The 21,918-nt window shown below is 46.5% G+C and overlaps 1 protein-coding gene across 15 annotated transcripts in view; it reads left to right on the top strand.

Moving 5' to 3' along the window:
• The window catches only part of FARS2 (phenylalanyl-tRNA synthetase 2, mitochondrial), a 454,626-nt gene that overhangs the window by 10,011 nt on the left and 422,697 nt on the right, over window positions 1-21,918 (top strand). For 6 of the 15 annotated variants that reach the window (XR_010835186.1, XM_067006808.1, XM_067006813.1 and 3 more), the window contains exons 2-3: window positions 8,909-9,050; window positions 9,861-9,946. The exons of 1 other annotated variant lie outside the window; for it this stretch is intronic. Coding sequence is in view for 5 of the 14 variants with exons in the window: in XM_067006808.1 (XP_066862909.1) it covers window positions 9,007-9,050; window positions 9,861-9,946 (130 nt within the window). In the remaining 9 variants the exon portion in view is untranslated. Of the gene's footprint in view, window positions 1-8,908; window positions 9,051-9,860; window positions 9,947-14,108; window positions 14,298-14,678; window positions 14,924-21,918 lie in introns of those variants that run through there. 8 more of the 15 variants (XR_010835187.1, XM_067006818.1, XM_067006819.1 and 5 more) reach the window with 3 other exon arrangements.

The raw sequence follows: 21,918 nt of genomic DNA, 5'->3' as shown, positions 1-21,918 counted from the left end.
GAGCTCTAATAGAAGCTGCAAAGTCAAAGATACTATTTTTGTGTTGAAGTATATGTAGGAGGACAAGGGACTTTACTGGCCGGCCATAGTTTAAAGCTAGTTAAAGCTGTTACAAGTTTGAAGTTTCCCTCCTTTTTTCCTTCTGATTTTCCCCAATCTGATTTTGAATTCTCAAATCTGGTGCACCTTAAATTATAATAATGATACCATTCTAATTTCTTCAGTTTCTGTTACTGATAATAATTTGGTTTTTTATAAGCATTGGGATTTTGGGAAGTTTGCATTGTCTTATTCTTATCAACTGGTTATTACTTGTGTTAACACCCTCATATGCCTTGCTAATAGGAGATTTACAGATTGAGTTTATTTCTGGTTCCTTAGGATATAATATAACTTGTCAGAATTATATTTTTAGTACTTGCATTCTGCCTATGAAAGGAACTTTTTCTGTTATGATAAAACAACCTTCCTGTGTAATGCTGCCTGTAAATATTTCTGAACCATGGTATCATAGTACTAGCATGCAAGCTTGGCTAGAATTATCTGAAGTTTTAAAAAGACCTAAATGATTCATTGGAATATTAATATGTAGCATATTAGCCTTAGCCGCTTTAACAGCCACAGCCGCTACCGCCGGTTTAGCATTAAGTAAAACTGTACAACAAGCACGTTATGTTAATCAATTGTCTAAAAATACCAGTATTGCATTAGCATTACAAAGTCATATTGATACTCAACTAAAAACTGAGGTTCATGAGTTAAAAAATGCTCTCATAGGTTTAGGAGACCAAATTATGGCTTTAAAATTGAAAATGGGTTTGATTTGCCATGCTAAATATACTTGGATTTGTGTGACTCAACACGCTTATAATGAAACTGACTGGGATTGGAACAAAGTAAAAATGCACTTTTAAGTGTATGGACTGATGGACACATTAGTTCGGACATACAAAAACTTAATGCGGAAATACAAGCAATTCAAGAAGCTCATCTACAAGAAGGTGGGCCCCAACAATTAATTCAAGGACTCTTGGATCAGCTTCAATGGTTAAACCCAATGTATTGGTTTCAAAATGGACTCACAGGATTGATTACCGTGGGGTCATGTGTATTGTTGATGTTAATTGCATTACCTTGTTTATTACGCTTTATTGTTGGACGTCTCGCTGCTCTTCTTCAGGAGGTGTATGGGTTGAAATTGCATTATCAAGCTTTAAAAAATAAAAGAGGGGGAAATGTGGCGAGCATTGCCCTCTGAGGAAGGCGCCATTAAGACCCTCCTAAGCCTCAGGGCCCGACTGTACTCTCCTTGGTCTGCATCCTGGACTTTATGGTATGAACGTAAAAAAGGAGATGGCCTTTGGCCAAATCGCTCCAGGGACCTGCTCAGTTACTGGGAGTCCCTGGTTGTTCCCTAAAGCTAGGAAAAGCAACCCTGGAGGGGAAATTGGTGCCTTTGAGGGAGAAGCCGAGAAGCCAATCAACCAGTTGATGCCGATAAGGAGTGACTAAGCCGAGAAGCCAATCAACCAGCTGATGCCGATAAGGCGTGACTAAGCAAATTCCCTGCTTTAGGGGTATACATACAGCTATGCTTTGTTATTAAACTTGCCTTGCAACCATCAGTTGCTTGTGCCCTTCTGATCCCATACCTTGGTGCGTTCAGTTCCCTACCCTCTCTCGTCGATTGTTGCTGCACTTTGAGGACCCACCGCGGCTGGCGGCAGGAAGGGGCTTCCTCGGTCAGTGGCTTGGCTCCCGCTGGACCAGAGGAGGAGGGATGCTGTCTTCAGCTGCCTTGGGTGCACCAGAGGGCTGTGTGCAGAGGCGCGCGTGCGTCCTGCAGACCTTGTGCAGCCCCTGGACGGGAACCTGGGCTGTGAGGGGCACGGCCACTCTGGTTGCAAAGGTGACGGGAAGAGGAGAAGCGGGAGAATGCCGAGGTGTGTGAATGGCACAAGTGAGTTGCAGGCAGAGGCTTCAAAGGCCTGAGTGGCTGTGTTCAGTCTCCCCTGTGCGCTGTGTGGGGGGCAGGGATGGGGCGGTGGTGCCCGCTGCGTGGCCCCTAGCTGCATTTCCAGGGAGAGGTCATCCACCCAGTGAGCCGTCTGCCCAGTGGCTGGGTCTTGCTGCCCGAAATCGGTGTGAGTGGTTTGCCCTGGCAGGAATACTGACAACAACGCTCAGATGGAAACCGCTCGACCTGTGATGAGAACATCTCCGTGGCCGTGTGAGCACGGCCAGTTACGATCCAGTCACTCAGAAACCTCGCCTAAGCCCCTATTTCCTCTGCTAAGAAGTGACAAAATCAATTGCTCTTTCTCTGCCTGCCGACTCAAAAGTCAGTCCTTCAAGAAATGAAATGACAGAAAGGCAGGTGATTTACAGGGAGAAGGGGAATGGCTGAGGATAATATATGGACTGTTGTCTGACTTACCCATGGGAATAGATTTGGATGTCAGTTAAATGCTTTGCTTGGTGTTTCAAGTTTAATGAGACAGCTGCAAAATACATGAAAATCAGTTTCTGGAACATGCTAAGCCCTCCCCACCTGAGCACATGGGTGCTTCCGTCCCTGTGTTTGGAAACTTCGTCTCTTTGAATGGCTTATCTTTCTAATGTTGACTTAAACGTTACTTTCTCAGACAGCCCTTCCCTGGCTGCTCATCTTTATTTAAAAATCGGGGCTCCATTCGTATATTGGAGGTTTCTCTTTATCTCCTACTTAAATTCTTAGTTTTACTCACTGCTATGCTTGACAACTAGCCCTGTGCCTGTCACATAGTAGGAGCTCAGCAAACATTTGCTGAATGAACGAACAGAAATGCTGTGATGGCTTCAGGAAAAGGCACTTAGTACCCTAGAGCAGCTCTGTCCAGTAGACTTTCGGGGATGACTGAAGTGTTTCTACCTGTTTTGTCCAGTGTGGCAACCACCACCCACATGTGGCACTTGAGCACTGGAGACGTGGCTAGTGCAACTGAGGAACTGAATTTTAAGCTTTATTTAATTTAAATTTAAATAGCCACACGTGATTAGCTGCTACTGTATTAGACACCACAGATCCAGAGGACGTGATTTTATTAGCTTCTGGCATTGAAAAATAGTACCACCGAATACTAACCCATTAAACATAGGTAATTTCTGCCTCTGAAAAGGCCTTCTAAAAGCAATGACCTGCGTTCAGCTCATTTTATGATGCATAATAGGTGTGTTTTATGGTCTACTTGAGAAGCAGAAGCTCTTATGTCCTCAGTGACCTTCTGTGATTTTGGATTATCATTGCATTTTGCTTCCATTCTTTATTTTTAAATTTTCATTATTTTAATTGCATTGTATCAATAGGCTAGAGCCCTCCTGGGCTTTAGTTTGTGGGAGGTCTCATCCAGGAACAAGGGCCTGGAGTTCTTTGAGTTCCAGCCTTCTTTCTGCCTTCTGTGGCTAACCTCAGTCAGCTGGTACTTATGCAACCGTTGCCTTCTGACTGCATGGCATGGACCTTGCCTTGAAGGCCAAAAGCTTTTCAAGTGAAGAGTAGGATTAAAAAGAAGAAGAAGTAGCAGATTAAACTTTAATAATATATTCGTACTTTCCTAGTGAAGGTAGGTCAAGATAAACTTTAATAATTACTGTATTAGAGCCATCAGCTTTAAACTGCTGATGTTTTGTCTATGTTGTCTTAGGTCTTGAAATGAGAAATAAAAAGAACTGGTAGTATCTTTTACTGTATTAAAAATAAAATGTTTAAAATTCATGTTTCATGGTGGATCTTAAAAAGTTGCGTTAAATATATATATAAATGTATATATATACATAAACATATATGTGTGTATATATATATATATAATATTTACCATTTTAACCATTTTAAAGTGTGCAGTTCCATGGCATTAATACATTTACGTTGTTGTGCATCCATCACCACCATCCATTCTCTGGAACTTTTTCATCTTCCCAAATTGTCCCAGTTGAACCCTAAGTCCCCACTCTCCCCTCCCTCTGGCCTCTGGGAACCACTGTTCTACTTTCTGTCTCTATGAATTTGATGATGAATTTAAAAATTCTTTTCCATGCTTATTGTCCAAACTAATATGGACTGCTGATACCTATGTGTCTACAGTAATCGCCTCTTTTAAAATGACCTTGACCTAACTAATGCATAATTGCCTTACACTGGGAAATGGTAGACACTTCTTGTTAAGGACCCGAAATCACCCAGTTTAGTTCCTGCTCCCAGCCATCACTAACCTTACATGCTCACCCTGAGAAAGATCATTTCTCTCATTTAAAAAAACAGTAACTCTAGAAAATGACTTTTAAGTGACAGGTAAGATGGACTTTCTTACATATGTGTTATGTGCTTGGGATTCCAAACTTTTTACCAGTGTCCACTGAGAAAGGCGAAAAGAATCAGAAACAGCTGCTTAGCATTTTTAGTACCTCCTACCTTAGTATAATATCATTGTGACCACTGGGCACATCTAAACTTACAGATTCAGGATGGCCGTTTAGCCTTTTAATGAGCAGTTGGAATCTGGGGGATCTGAAGGGCAGCGTTAGCCTCACGAGATGACTTGCTGTTTGTTTATTGCTGTGGGTACATCGCTGTTCTCAGAAGCCCGAGGAACCGAAGCAGAGGGGCAGCTGCGAGGCCAAGACTTACCACTGGTGTGGACGCTTAGAAGGAAGCAGGTGGGCGTGTCGCGGCCACCCTGAGAGAGGTGTGCAGTTCTGTAGTCATGCCCTGGATGGACGTCAGGGGCAGTGTCCTGAGGTCACGGCCTTCACGGTGGGTGCTGGGGGCCACAGCCCATCTCAGCTGGTGCATGTGGAACATTCCTGAGGGAGGAGACCGCCGGGTGCTGGGGCTCAGGGTGGGAGGAAACAGCTGTACTTTAGTCCCTGGCAGCAGCAGTTCTGTTCAGCCCAAGTGTGGTGTGTGGTCCCTGGGAATTGGGGTCTGCGGGGGCACTTGGATAGGCCAAGCGGAATTCGGGCCTTCGGAAGCTTAATAAATGTGTGCTTTAGAAGGTAAATCCGGCATGGTACATGAGGTGAATCAGAGGAGGTAATTATTTGCAGTGGAAGGTGTTAAAGGCTGTTTAATTATCCTGGAGGAAGGTACTGAGGGTCTCTAAATTATGTCACTTGTGGTGAGAGTGGAAAGGAGGGCTGAAGTGGCGGCGATGTTGTAAAGACAGAATTCACAGGCCCTACCGGTTGGCTGGATGGAGGGAACGAAGGGAAGGGGAAGTCAAGGTGATCTCAAGTCACTAGGTTGTAATGCTCATCCTATAAAATCAAAAGGTACAAAAGCAAGTGGTGAATAGTAGCCTCTCAACTGTCTCTGTCTCTCAGCTCCCACTGTGTCTGCACTTCCTTATATACGTGGATATGTGCATAAACTACATTCATATTCCTGTTGAAAAACGGTAGCTACCATGCACGGCCAATCAACGCCTCTGTTTTATCATTTAACAATATATCTTGGAGATGTCCTATGTCAATACATGTAGTGCTGCCTTATTCTTAATTTACTTAGCTAGTCCCCGATTAATGGAAACGTATTTCCTGTCTTTGGCTCTTACAAATTGTTTAGTGAATATCCTTGTTCATGCATCATTTTGCACACATACAAGAAATATATCTATAAATTTAATTTACTACAGGTGGGATTGCTGAATTAAACATGTGTATTTTAAATGTTGATAGATACTGTCAGACTGCCTTCCATAGAAGTTTTACCAGCAATGCCTGTTTCTTAGACCCTCATAATACTGTGATATCAAAGAACATGATCTGCCCCAATCTGTAGGTATTCTAAAATCTAATTGTCATTTTAATTTGCATTTCTTTGAGATTGACCATCTCTTCATACCTTCCAGAGGCATTTCGAATTCCCTTTGGGAGAACCTCTGTCACTCGCCGATCCCCATTTCTCTCTTGAGAAGTTGGACTTTCATGGAATGCCTGTAGTGGTTTCTCAAAGCATGATTCTGGAGTTTTGCTGGGTATATTGGGATCATATTAAGGCAATAGTCATCTATTCCTATCTTATTAAGAGTTTGTCTTAATGAAGAGTGAGTGTTATGTTTTGTCAGGTGCCTTCAGAGCATCTGGGGGCTGATCATTTGCTTTTTCTCCTTTGATCATGGGGTCAGTTAGAGGATTGGGTCTCCTGCCTTGATTTATCCTTGTGCTGTGCATGGTGGCCACCCCACCCCGACCCCCCGTGGCCTTGGCATAGTGTTCCCTTAGTGGTTTCTGTTTGCCTACATTTTATTTGGGATTCTTGCAGATAGTTATAAGTATGTATCTTATTCATCACTGAAACTGCTTCTCAAAGATGGAGACCTTTCTAGTGATTAAGTTACCCATCCCCTCATTTACCGTCTTTAATCCTCTTCAGTTTAGCTGTGGCGTTTCACACCCCAACCAGTGTTTTCAGTCACCTTGAAATGCGCTTCTTTCTTAGCTTCGGTGATGCTCAGGGCTGAGCTCTCTGCTCGCGGATGGAGTCTTTCTGCAGAGGGCCTCCGTCTGTCTCCCCGGGCCTCCCTCCTTGACCCGCTTCACCTCCGTGTGACGTCATCACCGAGGTGGACATCACTGAATGTGTCCATCTGCGTATCCCGCCAGCCTCTCAAACAGTGTGTCTAAAATAATCTCATTCTTCTCCCCACCCCAAGTCAGCTTCTCTACTTGATGTGACTGCTTCTGTCTCTTATTACACCTAAAGTTTTCTTAAGGATCCTGGCAGCATCATGTATTGCCTGCTGTGTGCCAGGCCCTGAGAAGCCAGGTAGCCAGGAGGGAGGATGGGGACAAAGGAGGGCAGGCAGCAAATGCGGACGCCTTTTCAAGCCAGAACGATTTATGCCAGTGCGGTTAAGATTGAATGTGTGCCAGGAGGGGAGGGCGGAGAGTTGGAAGGATTATTACTTGGTCATTATATCTCTGCAGTAAGAAAAGTTATTTAAAAGCAAAAGTGAGATGTGTGATTTTTGTAATGAAGAGACCAGATTCACTGTATAGAGACTTGGATGATTTATAAGTCTTTAAACCCCAGTAGAGGAAAAATTATTACTTAATAATATCTTAGACATTCACTTTTATTTAAAGAATCTTGGTAGAAGACGAATTAGAAACTTACAGTACTGTTTTTTCTTCTGCCTAAGGGTTTGGTCACATTATATTCCTGGCGTTGGCGTTTTGGAGCTTGAGGACAACAGAACTGTTACAACATGAATTTTTAGAGCCAATTTTGACCACAGTGAAGTGACTGTGAAGGCTGAAGGTCAAGAGTGTGATTGATTGGATGATTAGAATTCCTTTTAAAACAAATTAGATGTGGCAGGTTTGCCACTGGCGAAAAGTACTGCAAGGAAATGAATCTCATCAGCAGATAAAATTTCTTGGGTCATCAAAAAAGGGTTTAATGTTTAAAATATAAAGACACACACATACACACGACCTGCATAGGAATCCCTGTTTGTGCTATTTTTACCATGTAGTGTCTAGCCTGGTTTTTCTGTTAAATAATATACAGGCACTAGATTATGTTTTAATTTTTTAAAAAAACGTATTTATTCACTTATTTATTTTTGGCTGTGTTGGGTCTTCGTTGCTGTGCGTGGGCTTTCTCTAGTTGCGGTGAGTGGGGGCTACTCTTCATTGCGGTGTGCAGGCTTCTCATTGCAGTGACTTCTCTTGTTGTGGAGCACAGGCTCTAGGCGTGCAGGCTTCAGTAGTTGTGGCACACGAGCTTCAGTAGTTGTGGCTCATAGGCTCTAGAGCACAGGCTCAGTAGTTGTAGCACATGGGCTCAGTAGTTGTGGCTCATGGGCTCTAGAGCACAGGCTCGGTAGTTGTGGTGCACGGGCTTCGTTTCTCCGCGGCATGTGGGATCTTCCCGGACCAGGGATCGAACCCATGTCCCCCTGCATTGGCAGGCGGATTCTTAACCACTGCGCCACCAGGGAAGCCCCTGTTTCTAATTTTTAATTTAGTGGCTGGTACCCTAAATGTTAAATATATTGATCAGTTCAATTTATCCACCTTCTGTATTTGTCTTTATATTTGGGGTCTTCTAGGTGATTGGATTTGTGATCAGGCATTTGTGTTTGGGATCTGTGGCTTCAGAGCAGGCGGAGGGGACAGGAGGGAAGCAAGGACCAGTGTTCGGGAAGGGAAGGGAGGAGTGAGGGACAAGGAGGGACACTCTTTAATGGAGAAGGCTGTGTGTGAGGGGTGGTGGCGGCTGGTATCTGTTGTCTTGGAGAGAAGGCTGGGGTGGTGGTCCTTGGAGAACTAAGATTTCTCTGGAACTTCATACACATCAGACACCAAGCTCTCTGCATTTTTGTTTATATTATTACATCCTCACAATAACCTTGGCATAGTAGGTATGGAAATTATTTGTAGTTTCAAAGAAAAAAAGGAAAGCAAGTGACAAGATATCCAAAAAGAACTTCTAAAAGTAAAATAGTGATGGTGATGATGGTGTGATTGTTAGAAAAGAACATTGCTTCAATGTAGCTGCCCCGATGTTTTTATTCTAGTTTTTTGGTGGGGAGAATGTCGAGTCGTAGGTAGGGTCAGAGAGGTTGAAGTTGGCTATTTAAGTGGGTACATGAGGGCTAGTCAGGTCTCTACTTTTGTATACGCTTGGAAATTTTCATAATAAAAGGACTTTTAAATGATAAAGCAAAGAAGTAAAATAGTCTTGATTGTGGTAAAAGGTGAGAGATTATTTATGAATAGGAGGAGGACTTTTTTCCTTCCTTCCCCACTGTCAGACCTATATGATAGCATTAGCCTATGAACCTATCTTTGAGGCAAAATTATTAACAAACTATTTAGGAAATAGATGATAAAAATCAGTTTTTTTTTTTTTTTTTAATTGTAGTGTTCTCAGCTTTATGTGTGAAGACTCAGCAGGAACCAGGTGGTCTCTTCATCTTGATCTGATTGCAGTAGAAGTTTTGTCCCAATAATAGAGCATTTATGCTGGAAGGAAGCCCGGGGCTGGAACTGTCTCATTGCAGAAGGTATACAGCTCCAGGAGGGGGATCAGAATGTAGTCAGGGAGCACCTGTTTGTGCAGCACATGGTCATGGGGCTTGGAGAGCGCTCCAAAGGTAGGACAATAAGAGAGTAGCTGTAGCTAGTGTTTATAGGGGGCTTCCCTGCCAGGTCTTCTCTAAACATTTCACATATATCGAATCCTTACAGCAACTCTAGGAGGTAGGGACTAGGCTTTCTTATTTACTTTTATTCTTTTATTGTGGTAAAATATACAAAACATAAAAATTACTATCTGAACCATTTTTAAGTATACAGTTCATTGGCATTAAGTACATTTACGTTGTTGGGTAAACCATCACCTGCCTCCATCTCAGAACTTTTTCATTTTCCCAAACTGAAACTCTGTACCCATTAAACACTAATTCCCCTTTCCCCCTCCCTGCAGCCCCTGGTAACCGTCATTCTTTCGGTTTCTATGAGTTTGACTGCTCTAAGTACCTCATATACATGAAATCATAGAATATTTTGTCTTTATATAACTGGCTTATTTCACTTGGTATAGTTATCTTCAAGGTTCATCCATGTTGAAGCATGTGTCAGAATTTCCTTCCTTTTTAAGGCTGAATAATATTTCATTGTATGTATGTACTACATTTTATCCATTGTTCTGTTGATAGACACTTGGGCTGCTTCCACCTTTTGGCTATTGTGAATATGCTGCTGTGAACATGGGTGTGCAAATATCTGTTCCAGTGTCTAGTCACAGCTCTTTGGGGCAGAGTCCCAGAAGTGGAATCACTGGATCTTATGGTAATTCTGTTTAATATTTTTAGGAACTGCCAGACTGTTTTCTACAGCAGCTGCACCATTTTGCATTCCCATCAGCTGTGCACCAGGTTCCGGTTTCTGCACATTGGAGGTAGGTCCTGTTCTTGTTTCGGTGTCACAGAGGAGGGAGAGAGGGGCGGGGAGGTTAAATGCACTCACACAGCTCATGTGCAGACCCGAATCTGAGCCCAACAGTCCGACTCCCGAAACTCTGATGTAAAGATAAGAGGAGGCACTGAGGCTCAGAGACGTGGTCCAGGGCACTGCGTGTGGGTTCAAGCCCGGGCCACCTGCCTTCACAGCTCGTGTTGGTAAAGCATCTTAGATTTAGGGGTTGGTTTTTCTTACTTTTTTTTCTTTTGGACAAAAGTGCTCTTTAAAAAAACCCACGTTCTGTAGAAAGATATTTTATGTTGAATATCTCTGTATGTCTCTCCCCTGCCTTTCTACATTTACGCTTTAAAATGTTCTGTTACTTAAAATATCTTTCAAGATGCATGCAATATGTTTGATTTTCTTTTTATTTGAGTTCTTGGGTCAAATTCTGCTTTTAAATGCTTTGAATAAATATGAATTGATTCTGCTGGAATTTTGTATGTATCTCTGCTCTACGTACCTTTGCCAGAAGTTTGCTTTCAAATAAAACCAAACAAAACTATCTAAGCCGAACTTACATGGGGGGAAACTTGGAGAGTATCAGTGGTTAACACTGAGGACTTAAAAAAAAAATTCGGATCAAGTGAGTTTTCCATCTTTATCGGTACAGGAGCAACAGGAAGGAAATGGAGCCATTTCTTTAATCCTTGCGTGTATTTTGCTAAGAGGGCTTGCGTTCTCCCCCACAGAGCAGTCAGGAGGGGCTTTGCGGCATCCTGAAATGAGTGTGCTCCCTGGGGGAAACTGGCTCCGCTGGGCCCGTGTGTCAGCTCATGTCTCAGCCCGTCTCCAGAGCCCCTCACATTGCTGCCAGGGTGGTGCCCCCTGCAGATACAGACCGAGGGTCTCCTGGACCCTGCTCATCCCGGCAGGCCCTCTGGATGGATGGGCGACCTTGTCTGTGCTGCATTTTACGGGCAGGGCTGTGTGTGCATGGCCCCAAGCCCCTCCCAGGGTTGAGGGTGAGTGGCTTGTACCATCCACCGTCACAGCTGGGTGTGAGATTTAGACAAAGGTCCCAGTGGATCAAGGGCCCACAGTCACGCTCAGATGGACTCTGCTCTGGACGGCATCTTTAGAATAATCCCTAATTCGGTGGTTCCCAACTTTGGCCGTGCACTGCAGGCCACCTCCAGAGAGTCCCATGTCACTGGCCTGGTGTGTGCCTTGGCCATTGGGATTTTTAAAAAGCTTCACAGATGATTCTAAATGTATGGTCAAGGTATGGGATCGTTGGTCTAATTCCTCCTGAGTACCTTGTTCTTTGGGCTGTAATTAAGATTTTTCTCATCACAAAAGATACAGAAATGCCTTTTCTCAGGGTGTCCTTATTAGCAGGGATTGCTGGAAAATATTCCTCACACACACAGGGACTGTCTGTCTTCTGTTTTGTTTATTTGTGTTGGAAGAGACAAATAAATCACGTCCTTATGGAGTATGTCTCTATTCATGCGACTTAGTGCTGTTGTCTGTAGGGGACGGGTCTCGCTTACGCTGCGGAGACTTGAGTTCAGGAACGTGGAGGAAGGACGGGGATCCGCTCGCCTAGATTTCACTGCCGGCTCCCGGTCCCTCTGCGTTCCGAGGGCAGTTTCATTCTATAAACTGAAGACTGTGATGGGTTCAAGCTGACGCTTCTGTAGTCCCTGAAGTCTACTCATCCAGAGCCTCACCACCCGTGTGCATTGGAACACTCAATGTGGCATTACTTTGGGAAACGTGGCTGTGTGTTTGACTACATCACATAGGCCCTCCGAGAGTTCCTCGGTTTATAGGGATGCTTTGCCTTAGCTCCTCCCGGGCCCTCGGAGCTTCTTTAAAAAAGTCAGTGACAGGGCTGGCATCATCCTCCCTGTGTGACTGTGGCTTTAAGATTATTTGGTTGAAAGTTCGTGAAAGTTTAGAGATGAGGTTTGGGGAAACAAGTGTTCTCCCTGCTTTGATTTCATTTTAAAAAGGAATGTTTAGATGTAAAATTTTGAAACTTTGTCGTTGTTTTGTATTCTGTTTTTCTGTGAGAGCTCCATCAGTAGTTGAAGCAGTAAGGGTGTATATGATCCGTGGAATTGCTTAGAGACCTCACCTAAGGGCAGAAAATGGTTGGCTTACACCAGTAGCTGAGGACAAGGACTGCCTTACCCACCCCAAACCCTTTTCAGATACAGGCAGAGCAGAGAAACGTATACCTGTGTGTGTGTACATGTAGGTATATGTAGTATAAGCGTGTAGAAATGTTAGTGTGTGTTCATACGTAGCTGCTGATTCAGAGTGACGTAAAGGAGATTCTCTTAGGGACGTCTGCCAGTGATCTTCCTTTGTTTTTTCAAAGAGAGGCACATTTGGGATTGAGTGTTTTCCCATTCAGGTAATTTCATGCTAGTTGTGGGCATTGGACTGGGAAGATAGCTTTCTTCTCACATTTGTGTAGATTTCTCCCTTAGTCAGTTACCTTGGTGACAGGTGTGTGTGGAGGTGGGCGGTAGGGTGAGGGCCCTGTTGGACAAGGGGACAGTTTGCTGAGATCAAAAGCAAGGGCACCTGGTCATTGCTGCTGTCTTGGAAAATGAGGGCTGTGCTCCCCAGGAAGGGAGGGACTTCAAGGGACTCTTGGGTCAGTTGGTGTGATTTTTCTAATCTCTACTCTCGTTTGCTTTCCCTGTCTCCTTCCCTCTAACTAGTCCCTGGTTGTTGACCTCCAGGGGCTGATGAATTTCGTGTGTCACTGAGAAAAGGTCAAGGGTTATAGCCGCAGGGCGCTCTCTCTGCTGCTGCCTTCACTTAGTTTTCAACATGCTGGATGTTTAAAACGAAAGCGTCAGCGAGGTACCAGCAAATGCTCTTTAAAAATGTAGCCCCTGTTTTGTGTAGGATGTTCTGCTGGCCCCTCCTCCTACCCCCACCCCACCTTCACTCCCTGCCTCCCGGGTTTTCAAAGCCAGCATCATTTCTAAGAGAAAAAGTTTAGAAATGGTTCCCTTTGATTAACGGTAGGTTGTGTCATCTTCATATAGGAAATGTAGAGGCAAGTATTATATTAGAGTAGGGTGGGGAGGGGCTGCTAATACAGCTATGAAACAGTTGTGTTTTTGCAAAGCTAACAGGTGCTATTCTGGTTTTATTGAGACGGAGATAGATGGTTACAGTGACCTGCCTCCTCCGTGCCAGGCATTCTCTGTTGAGAAAACCAGGATGAGTAAGACACGGTCCCTACCCTCTGAGGACTTACCAGGGAGCTCCCCGCGCCATTTGGCTTCTTAGCTGTGGACTCTTCCAAGTCATCGGTCCCGCCCGTCGCCCTCATTGTCCACCTGCGGGTGCCAAGGCAGCCGTTGTCTCACATCCTGGCGCACTTCCTCTTTGGAGTTCGGTGCTGTCTTTCCACACCTGCTACTACAAGTGGGGTCCTAGGATGGCAGAGTTTCAGGTCCCCCACCCCCCATCTGTGTTATAACAGGAACCCCAGGTGACAGAGGACTTGTGCATTCAAAATGTGTTAATATAGGGGCTTCCCTGGTGGCACAGTGATTGAGAGTCCGCCTGCCGGTGCAGGGGACGCGGGTTCGCGCCCCGGTCTGGGAGGATCCCACGTGCCGCGGAGCGGCCGGGCCCATGAGCTGTGGCCGCTGGGCCTGCGCGTCCGCAGCCTGTGCTCCGCAACGGGAAAGGCCACGGCAGTGAGAGGCCCGCGTACCGCAAAAAAAAAAAAAAAAAAAAAAAAAAAAAAGAAAAAGGGTTAATATGCAGATTCCATTTGAGTCGGGCTGGGAATGCCTGAGCGGCTGCGTTTCGAACGCTCCCCCACGTGATCCTGACGGTGGCGCTGGCCTGCGGACCCCACTGGCACCAGAAGGGCTTCACTCTGAGAGCCTGCCTCACCTCCCTTGGTGTCAGAGGGTAGCGGGGATGGCTGCTCATCTGATGACGTGGGCTAGCACCGGCAGCTACCCAAGTGATCTGGACGAACGCTCTCCCAGGGAGTCAAAGGTGTAAGAAGTGCCTGCTTGCCACGTGCTGGACACGCTCCCGGGCCCCCGCAGACACAGGGACCCACCTCGCAGCCGTGTGAGGTGGGCACTGCCATTGTCTCTGTTTCACACATGGGGCGACCGAGGCACCGAGAGGTTCCATAGCTTGACCCAAGTCGCATTTCCTGTCAAGTGAGCCGGCAGGGCTGTGAGCCCAGGCGGTGCGGCCTCAAGCGCCCATGCTGGCGTCAGATCGTGGTTCAGAGAGGACAGCGTCTGGGTTTCGGTGGTGGGCGCTTCCAGAAGGCAAGTGGAGTCCAGGTGTGTGGTCAGCATAAGGAGGGTTGAGCGGCAGGGTGGGGCCGTGCAGTCCTTGTTCAGTGGACAGGATGAGAGGGGCTGGAGAGGCAGGTGGGGCGCCAGTGGCTGTGGAGCAGGAGGGCACGTGGAGCAGAGTTGGATTGTCAAGCGTTACGTGGCGTCAGACGCTGGGGTCTCGACACTCCTTATTTCACTTAATCCTTATAGTGATCTCATGGCATAGGGGCACATTTTATAGACAAAGAAACTGCAGTTTAGAGAGATTAAGAAATTCTCCCAAGGTCAGCAGGGAGGAGGGTAACGTAATTTGAATTTAAGTCAGTTTTGTCTAATTTCAAAATCTGTTTCTGAGACGTCTTTGCTCTGCTCCCTCCCTGGCAGGGACGCGGAGCAGCAGTTGAGATGCGGAGAGATCAGAACTCGGTCCCTGACCCTGCAGTGTAAAGAGGTCCTCGGCCACAGGGGTGAGGGCAAGAACACCAGAGCAGGCTGGCAGAGGACCTGCGAGGCCCCCCAGTGCTGGCAGTTCAGGCAGGCTGGCGCTCCCTGAACCTCCCCGCGCGGGACCGGCCCCCGGCCGGGCACAGGGCGAACCTGCAGATGGGGTTAAGTGGCCCCAGGTTGAGGTCAGTGTCCATCTGGATGAATGTTCGTTAGGCTGGACCACTCTTCCTGACCTGCGTCCTCCATCCCTATGTCAGCCCTGGAGAGGCAGCCCTGCCCTCGCCCGGGCGCCCGTTTCTTAGCCCCCCGAGTGGCCGCATCAGTGCTGGCGCTTCCTCTGTTTCACCGGCGGCGACAGGTGGTTTCTGCTCTCTCCCCCGATCTTTATGATGATGACGTTTCTCGGCGCAGACATTCCTCGTTGCTCCAGACGTGAAAATCTGCACTTACTTGCTTTAAATAAATGATCGAACAGCCCCGTGTGACCCCATATAAATCTGGTAAACAGATAACTAAGCTGACAGCACGTGCGGTGTGCCCAGGGAATTCTTGGCCTCGGGATGCTGGTAATGGAGGGGATTGACTGGGGTTAGCAGCTGGGCGCTGCTCATATGTCCCTAATCATTGCCAGGCGCACGCACTGCCGGCTGGCTGGCTCTCTGTGGAGCGGCTCTGTGCACACGCCCCCAGCCCCCAGGGCGCGGAGGGGCCTGTCCCCTCCCCCCTGCAGAAGGTAGCAGGCTGGGCTTTCTGATGTGGTCCTTTTCCTCTTCATCCTCACGATCAAGGCCTGCGTTCCTATTTCCGAAGATTATCTTTAAATGGTAGAAGCATGAGTGCTGAGTGCTGTATCACAAAAAGCTAAGAAACAGAACAGGAGAAAACACCCCCTTCACTGTCCTAAAACAATGATTATCAGTTTTTAATATTATCAGTTTTTTCTTCAATGATTTTTACCTCGTTGTATCTGTTGTTTTGCATCTGCATTTCCCCTTATTGCTACATAATCTTCATCATTACCGTTTTAATGGTTGCATTCTCTGTTGTGATTCTATACCATTAAGTAATTAACTCTTGTTGGTGAGTATCTTGCTCCCAGCTTTTCACAGTTATTAATAACACCACAAGGTATATCTTTGTGCATGTGGCTATTTCCATATTTTGAATTAGTTCCTTATGATCGAGTCCCTAGTGGTATTACTGGGTCAAAGAGTATGAACAGTTTTATGGCTTCTAAAGCATATTGCCAGATTGCTTTCCAGAGGAGTAGAACCAATTTACAATGCCATCACAAAGTCATTTGTTTCCCAGATGGCCAGCTAGGATTAGGGATGCAACCTCTCACAGCAGGAGAGGAGGAGGAGGTGTGTGTGTTTGTGAAACTTGCTGGTTCATGTGTGCCTCAGGGACACTGCGCGTTGTTCTTCTTAGTAGGAATATACTAGATGTCCAATGCCAATAGAAGTCATGCAGTTCAGAGTTCAATATAGCAGTGTGGTAGACATGGAGTAAAGCAAGTATATATATTTCCTGTTTCCCGGGAATTTGAAATTTTAAAAAAGTTGGCAAAGGTGAATTGGCAAAGGCTTTCAGCCACTGTGACTAGGGTCTGAGGGGCCCCTGGCTTTTCGGGAATATCTGATGGTTTGGAGGTGAAGGTGGAAGTCGAGGAGGTTAGGGGGACAGGCGGGAGGAGGGCATTGGAAGTGCCCGGGCACGTGCTCAGGAGCGAGCCTAACCTGGCAGCAAAATTAACCTCGCCTGCCAGCTACAGTCTTTAGGGTGCTGAGTGGAATATGCTGTGTTGAGAAGGATTTTGAGGTCCCATCTGGGCTTCGTGGGAAAGGTACTATTATTAATTAGCAGTTTGTTCTAGATCTTTGTCATTGCAATTTTCTTCAATTCTTTATATTTCCCTTTGGATTGTAAACATTAAATGCCTTTAAGCAGAGACCGGACCTTTTGAAGTTGTTCATTTTTATATCCGTCCCCTAAAGTGTCTAGCACATGGTTTTGTATATTATGATGTAAGTGATGGTTTTGTGCTTGCTACTAGAATGATGAGTGAATGAGGGAAATTTATACTCTGTCTTCATGGTTCCAGGAGTTGTACCGAAGCCCTGTGGTCAGGTGATGGGTCCCACATGTAGAACCTGCAGCAGGCTCTCAGGGGTAAAGGAAGAGGAAATTTGAGCTGAGAAATTTAGGAAAGGTAATGCTGGAAAAGACCTTTGATTTATATATATATATATGTACACACCTGCCAAGTCACCTGTCGGGACCTCCTTGTTCTACAGATGGAGAAGCTGAGCTCTTAAGGCTGAGTGTCTTCCCCACGGTCCCTCAGTGGGTGGGCGGCAGCTGGGAGCTCAGACCTGGACCGTCTGGCTCCTGGCCCAGTGTCCTTTACGCTATGCTGTGTGGGGGGAACTTGGGGTGCTTGTTTTGCTACTTCCATGCCCCCATGCCCTCAACCGATGTATATTTGGAGTGTTCTTTGCTATATGCGCACATTTTTTCCTCTCTTGTGGCTGCGTAGAAATGTATTTGGAGATTGTGACCTTGATGCAACAGTCAGACTGGGGTCCAGAAACAGTAAAAGCCTAGAGATTTGTCTTGAGAGCCAAGAGATAGTGCAGGATCAAAACCCAGTTCCTTACTGAATTACAGCTTCATAGTATCTCTGAGTTTGAATATAAACTTTTTTTCATTTCAGGGGAAGAATGTTCAATGTTAGTTGTGGTACATGATTTGAGTGTGTATTTGCCACAGTTGTGATTCTTATAAAACTCTCATTATGGTCCATATGCGCGGAGTAGAGGTTTACGGTCGTCAAGGGAGCTTTGACTTTGGAACCTGACAGCAGAAGCCCTGCGTCGGCTGTGCTGCTTCCCCCTGCTTCCTCTCCAGGGGCCCCTGCCCCCCGCAAGAGGACGGGCACATTGGTCATTGGCATTCTGAAGCTCAGGGCTGTACTAGTGAGGAAGCACTCGTGGTGAATGTCACAGCAGGAGAATCATCAGCCCACCGCTTCCTTAATGCCATGTGGTGTCCGCCCTGGGACTTGAGCGGTGTGTGGGACCTGGAGCCAACTCAGCCCTCGGCGGCTCCAGGCCCCTTGAAAGTGATGTCAACCTCGCCAGCTGCCCGTGGTCATAGCTGCTGGGTGATCGGGTTTGGAATTGATGGGTATTTACATTTCAAGAGGGCTTTTCCTATGTTTCTGTAACTTTCCAGTCTAAACATTTGTCCTTGATGTGACTGGATAGCTCTCTTCTGGGTAGTGCTGGAGTGTTTAAAACCGGCTCAGTGTGTAAACCGCTTTCTTCCTGGGAGAGCACAGGATAATCTACTTAGGCCCACTTGTGGCCTAGTGGACACGATGACTTTTCTCCACATCCCCACGAAACTATCTCTGTCCCGCGTTCTGTGCAGTAGCTGCTAATGTGGTTATTATTCAGTGCAAAGCAGCTGGTAGAGACTTACTGACCTGCTGATAGCATTTTGCTGTAACATGCTGAGGTTGGCACCTTTTACTTTGTCTGGTCTTGGCGGGATTAAAGTTGTTTTCAGGATAGGAACTAGAAGCTTATTCTCAAAAATTTAGACAGTAAGGAAAAATTGAAAGACGAGAGAAAATGTATTCAAGTTCCCTCCACCTGAATGCAAACCATTCATAACATTAAAATTTTTTCTTTCATGCTTTTCTCCTGTATAACTTTTTTGTGGTTCTTATTAGACTGTTTATGAAAGTTTTACCTTTTCCTTTTTCTTTTACTTTAACATCTGTATTTTTCCTCGTTATTGTAGAATTTCCTTTACGGAAGTTTAATTTTTCATTGATAGGCCTTTATTGAAATATCTGCTTGTTCTGTCAGCATTGGGCCAGAGACTTGTCCTTTTCCATCCACGGGACTCTGGCTGCCCCGAGTGTTATTATTTTTAACAGAACAAGGGGTTTTCTCTAACTACAGGGCTTTCTTTCTCTTTTAACCTCTCTGTGTTAAGACATACACACATGTATGCAACCCTGATAAATGTTACTAAGGAAAAAAAGACCTATACGGAGTTTTCTTTATTTGTAGATTGTGGTGTTGAACTCAGATCAACTTGTTTCTAGCCTGTCCTCTTTAGATATATGAACCTCTTAAGACTGAGACCTTTTCAGCTTTTGAGCATGCTGGCTTAGTCAGCTGAGGAGAGGACCATGGGCCCCTTTTTAAGCATGGGCGCGGGGGGTGAATGAGAGCCTAAAGGTCTGTAGGTGGTGGGCCACAGGGCCCGTGGTGGGGTCTGGCTGTCAAAAATGAGAGACAAAAGCCCGCCACAGACTGTGTTCTCCCATAATTGTGATGCATTTTTGATCCGTATTGATGTAATATATCCATTGTGGCTCCATGTGATTCACCCGCTGTAGGTTTGTTTGGGGGTAAAAGTGAGTTTAAGTAACTTTGCATGCATCATAGGATCTACTGAATGTTTTCGGGTTTTATGCAGTACACATGTATTTTCATCCACAAACCAAATTTAGGCATGTAAAGCTCTTTGACTTCTAATGAGCATTTTAGATGTGTGCAGTGTCTGAAGCTTGTATATAATTTAGAAGCAAGCAAATAACTTGGGACCATCTTCTGGAAGCAGCTCAGATTGTGAGTGAAGCTGCGGTCCTTCAAGGGTGCCCTTTGAATTTAAAGCACGGCAGTTTCTTTCATAGTATCCATTTACCCAGAAATTAAAGTATAACAATTCCAATAAGTATGTCTTCTGGGCTTTGCTTACTATTAATCTATACTAAGTCTCATAACCTATATTTGTGGAGTATTTTTTTGTGTTTCAGATGAGTTTTCTGTACATTCTCACTTACGCTTCATAACGGCCCTGGGAAGCGGTGGACTGGGAGATGTCATTATTATCTGAGTACTTACTGTTGGACGTCTGAGGACAATGTTGCCGACTCAGAAAATATGTTAGCAGTGGCGCAGAATATTAGTGACCCGGCAGAGAGAGCCGAGGGAATGTCAGCACTTAAAGATCGGGCACATTTCTGTAGCTGCTGGGAATGTGCTCATTGAGGAGCGTTTTGAAAAGTTGGGTTATTCCCAGGGTGTGCTCGAAGGCAAGGGGCTCTTTCTTCCTGCCCCCTGTTCTGGGCTGTTACTTCTTTTTTTTTTTAATTAAAGTTTTTTTTTTTAAATTTTAATTTTTTTCTTTTTTGCGGTACTCAGGCCTCTCACTGTTGTGGCCTCTCCTGTTGCGGAGCACAGGCTCCGGACGCGCAGGCTCAGCGGCCATGGCTCACGGGCCCAGCCGCTCCGCGGCACGTGGGATCCTCCCGGACCGGCACGAACCTGTGTCCCCTGCATCGGCTGGCGGACTCTCAGCCACTGCGCCACCAGGGAAGCCCTATTCTTTTACTTTTTAATTAACGAGTCCATAGAGCCCCTCCAGCCTGCAGAGACCATTCCTCAAAGTCCAGAGCATGAGGCCGTGAATCACACCAATATCCTGAAACTGTTCGAGGTGATTGAGACCCAGGAGACACTCTTCCCGGTCATGGGGTACATCACTGGAGGGAGAGATGTTTGACTCCGTGCTGGACCCCGGCTGCCTGGAAGAGAAAGAGGCCTCGGCAGATTCCTCCAGGTGGTGTACACTGGGCAGGACTGGTGTGTAGCCACCAGGGGGCATTGTCCACAGGCCCTAAGGCCACAGAACCTGCTTTAGGACGTTGACCTGCACAAGAGAGACGGCAGACTGTGGCTTCAGCAGTGCGTTCACCGTCCTCAGCAAGCTGAATACCTTCTTTTCTCTTTCATTCCACGTATATTCTTTATGACAGCACACAAACAAACATCCGTTTTCTGTTTTTCTCTTTATTCTCTGTTAATTTTACAGTGTTTCTAATCAGTGATGACAAGGACTGTTTTCCCAATAGGATCGGAGACCCAAGACTTATGTTATTGGGAAGGACCTTAGAGACTCCCCTTGTTTACAGACTCACAGAAGTTACATTCCTGGCCCAGAGCCACAGCTAGTCGGTGAGAGAATTGGGATCCGTCCTGAGGCCAGCCGAATGCCTTCCATGGCGACCCCCTTGTTATGCCGGGAGCTCCCGCACAGAGAGTTCTCGTGGCCTCTCAGTGGTCACCCAGTCCCTGCCTTTTAAGGGAAGGGATTCAGAGGGCTGCATGAGCAGGTATTGAGCAGAGTATACGACTTGTTTTTTCTTTGTGTTCATAGAGAGTGAAAACCTGCTTGATCAATTCCTGACCCTGAACCCCAGTGAGAGGCATGTTAGAGGGAATCATGATGGACCCATGGATACACGGGGCCCTGAGGAGGGACTGGACCCCCCCGACTACTGGAGGACCCGGCGGACGGAGTCAGTGCTGGGCCTGGGCTACATGTGGGAATCGGTCCAGGACGCACTGACGGGCTTGAGCGTAATGAAGTGATGACCGCCTGTCCGCTCCTGGGCTGCAGGACACCCCCGCTGGAGGGCTGCACCGTCCCCACGAAGCCCCGCCCTCAGCCCACCCACCCACAGCTGCAGTCCTTCCCCGGCCTGTGTGCCTGTGCCCTAAACCTCGGGCTCCGCGGCCTCCCGGGCTCAGGGCTGTGGCCTCTGGTTGGTGACACTGTGTCTCTCGAGTGGCCAGTTCGGTCGTGGGGGAGATGGGACAGCCAGCCACGGTGGGCAGCACGTTGCAGAGTTCCTTGTGAATTACCTTGTCTGCAGTCCCCTGAGTCCTTCTGTGCACAAGCGGGGCAGGGTCCCAAGCACAAATTCCCCCTGAAACCCTGCAAGAAAAGTGGAGCTGTCCAGAGTGCTGGAACCGCTGAGCGTGATGGAGCCCTGTTCAGCTCAGGGGACGGTGCCCTGCGGGCCTGGGGTGCGCTAGCGCCCAGGAGTCAGGGCATCAGGAGGAGCCTGATCCAGTTGTAACAGGAGGCGGCGGCTCAGGGCGGCCTCCCTGCTCCTTACGAGCTGGAGAGCAGACACGGAGTGATGCCTTCGGCCTGAGCTGTCGATTTAAAAGTCACTTGTTAAACTGGAAGAGCCCCTTTCCCCTGGCCAATCCTTTTCTGTTTTGTACAAATTAATTTATCCAAGTCGTTAATATTTTGACCCCTGAGGGAACGTTAGGAGCTGGGTATGTAAATATGGATACGAAAT

Source organism: Kogia breviceps, chromosome 10, assembly GCF_026419965.1.
Source record: "Kogia breviceps isolate mKogBre1 chromosome 10, mKogBre1 haplotype 1, whole genome shotgun sequence".
In the NCBI taxonomy this organism is placed as follows: domain Eukaryota; kingdom Metazoa; phylum Chordata; class Mammalia; order Artiodactyla; family Physeteridae; genus Kogia; species Kogia breviceps.
The sequence above is the reverse complement of the archived record's forward strand: the minus strand, read 5'-3'. Positions and strand labels throughout refer to the sequence as shown.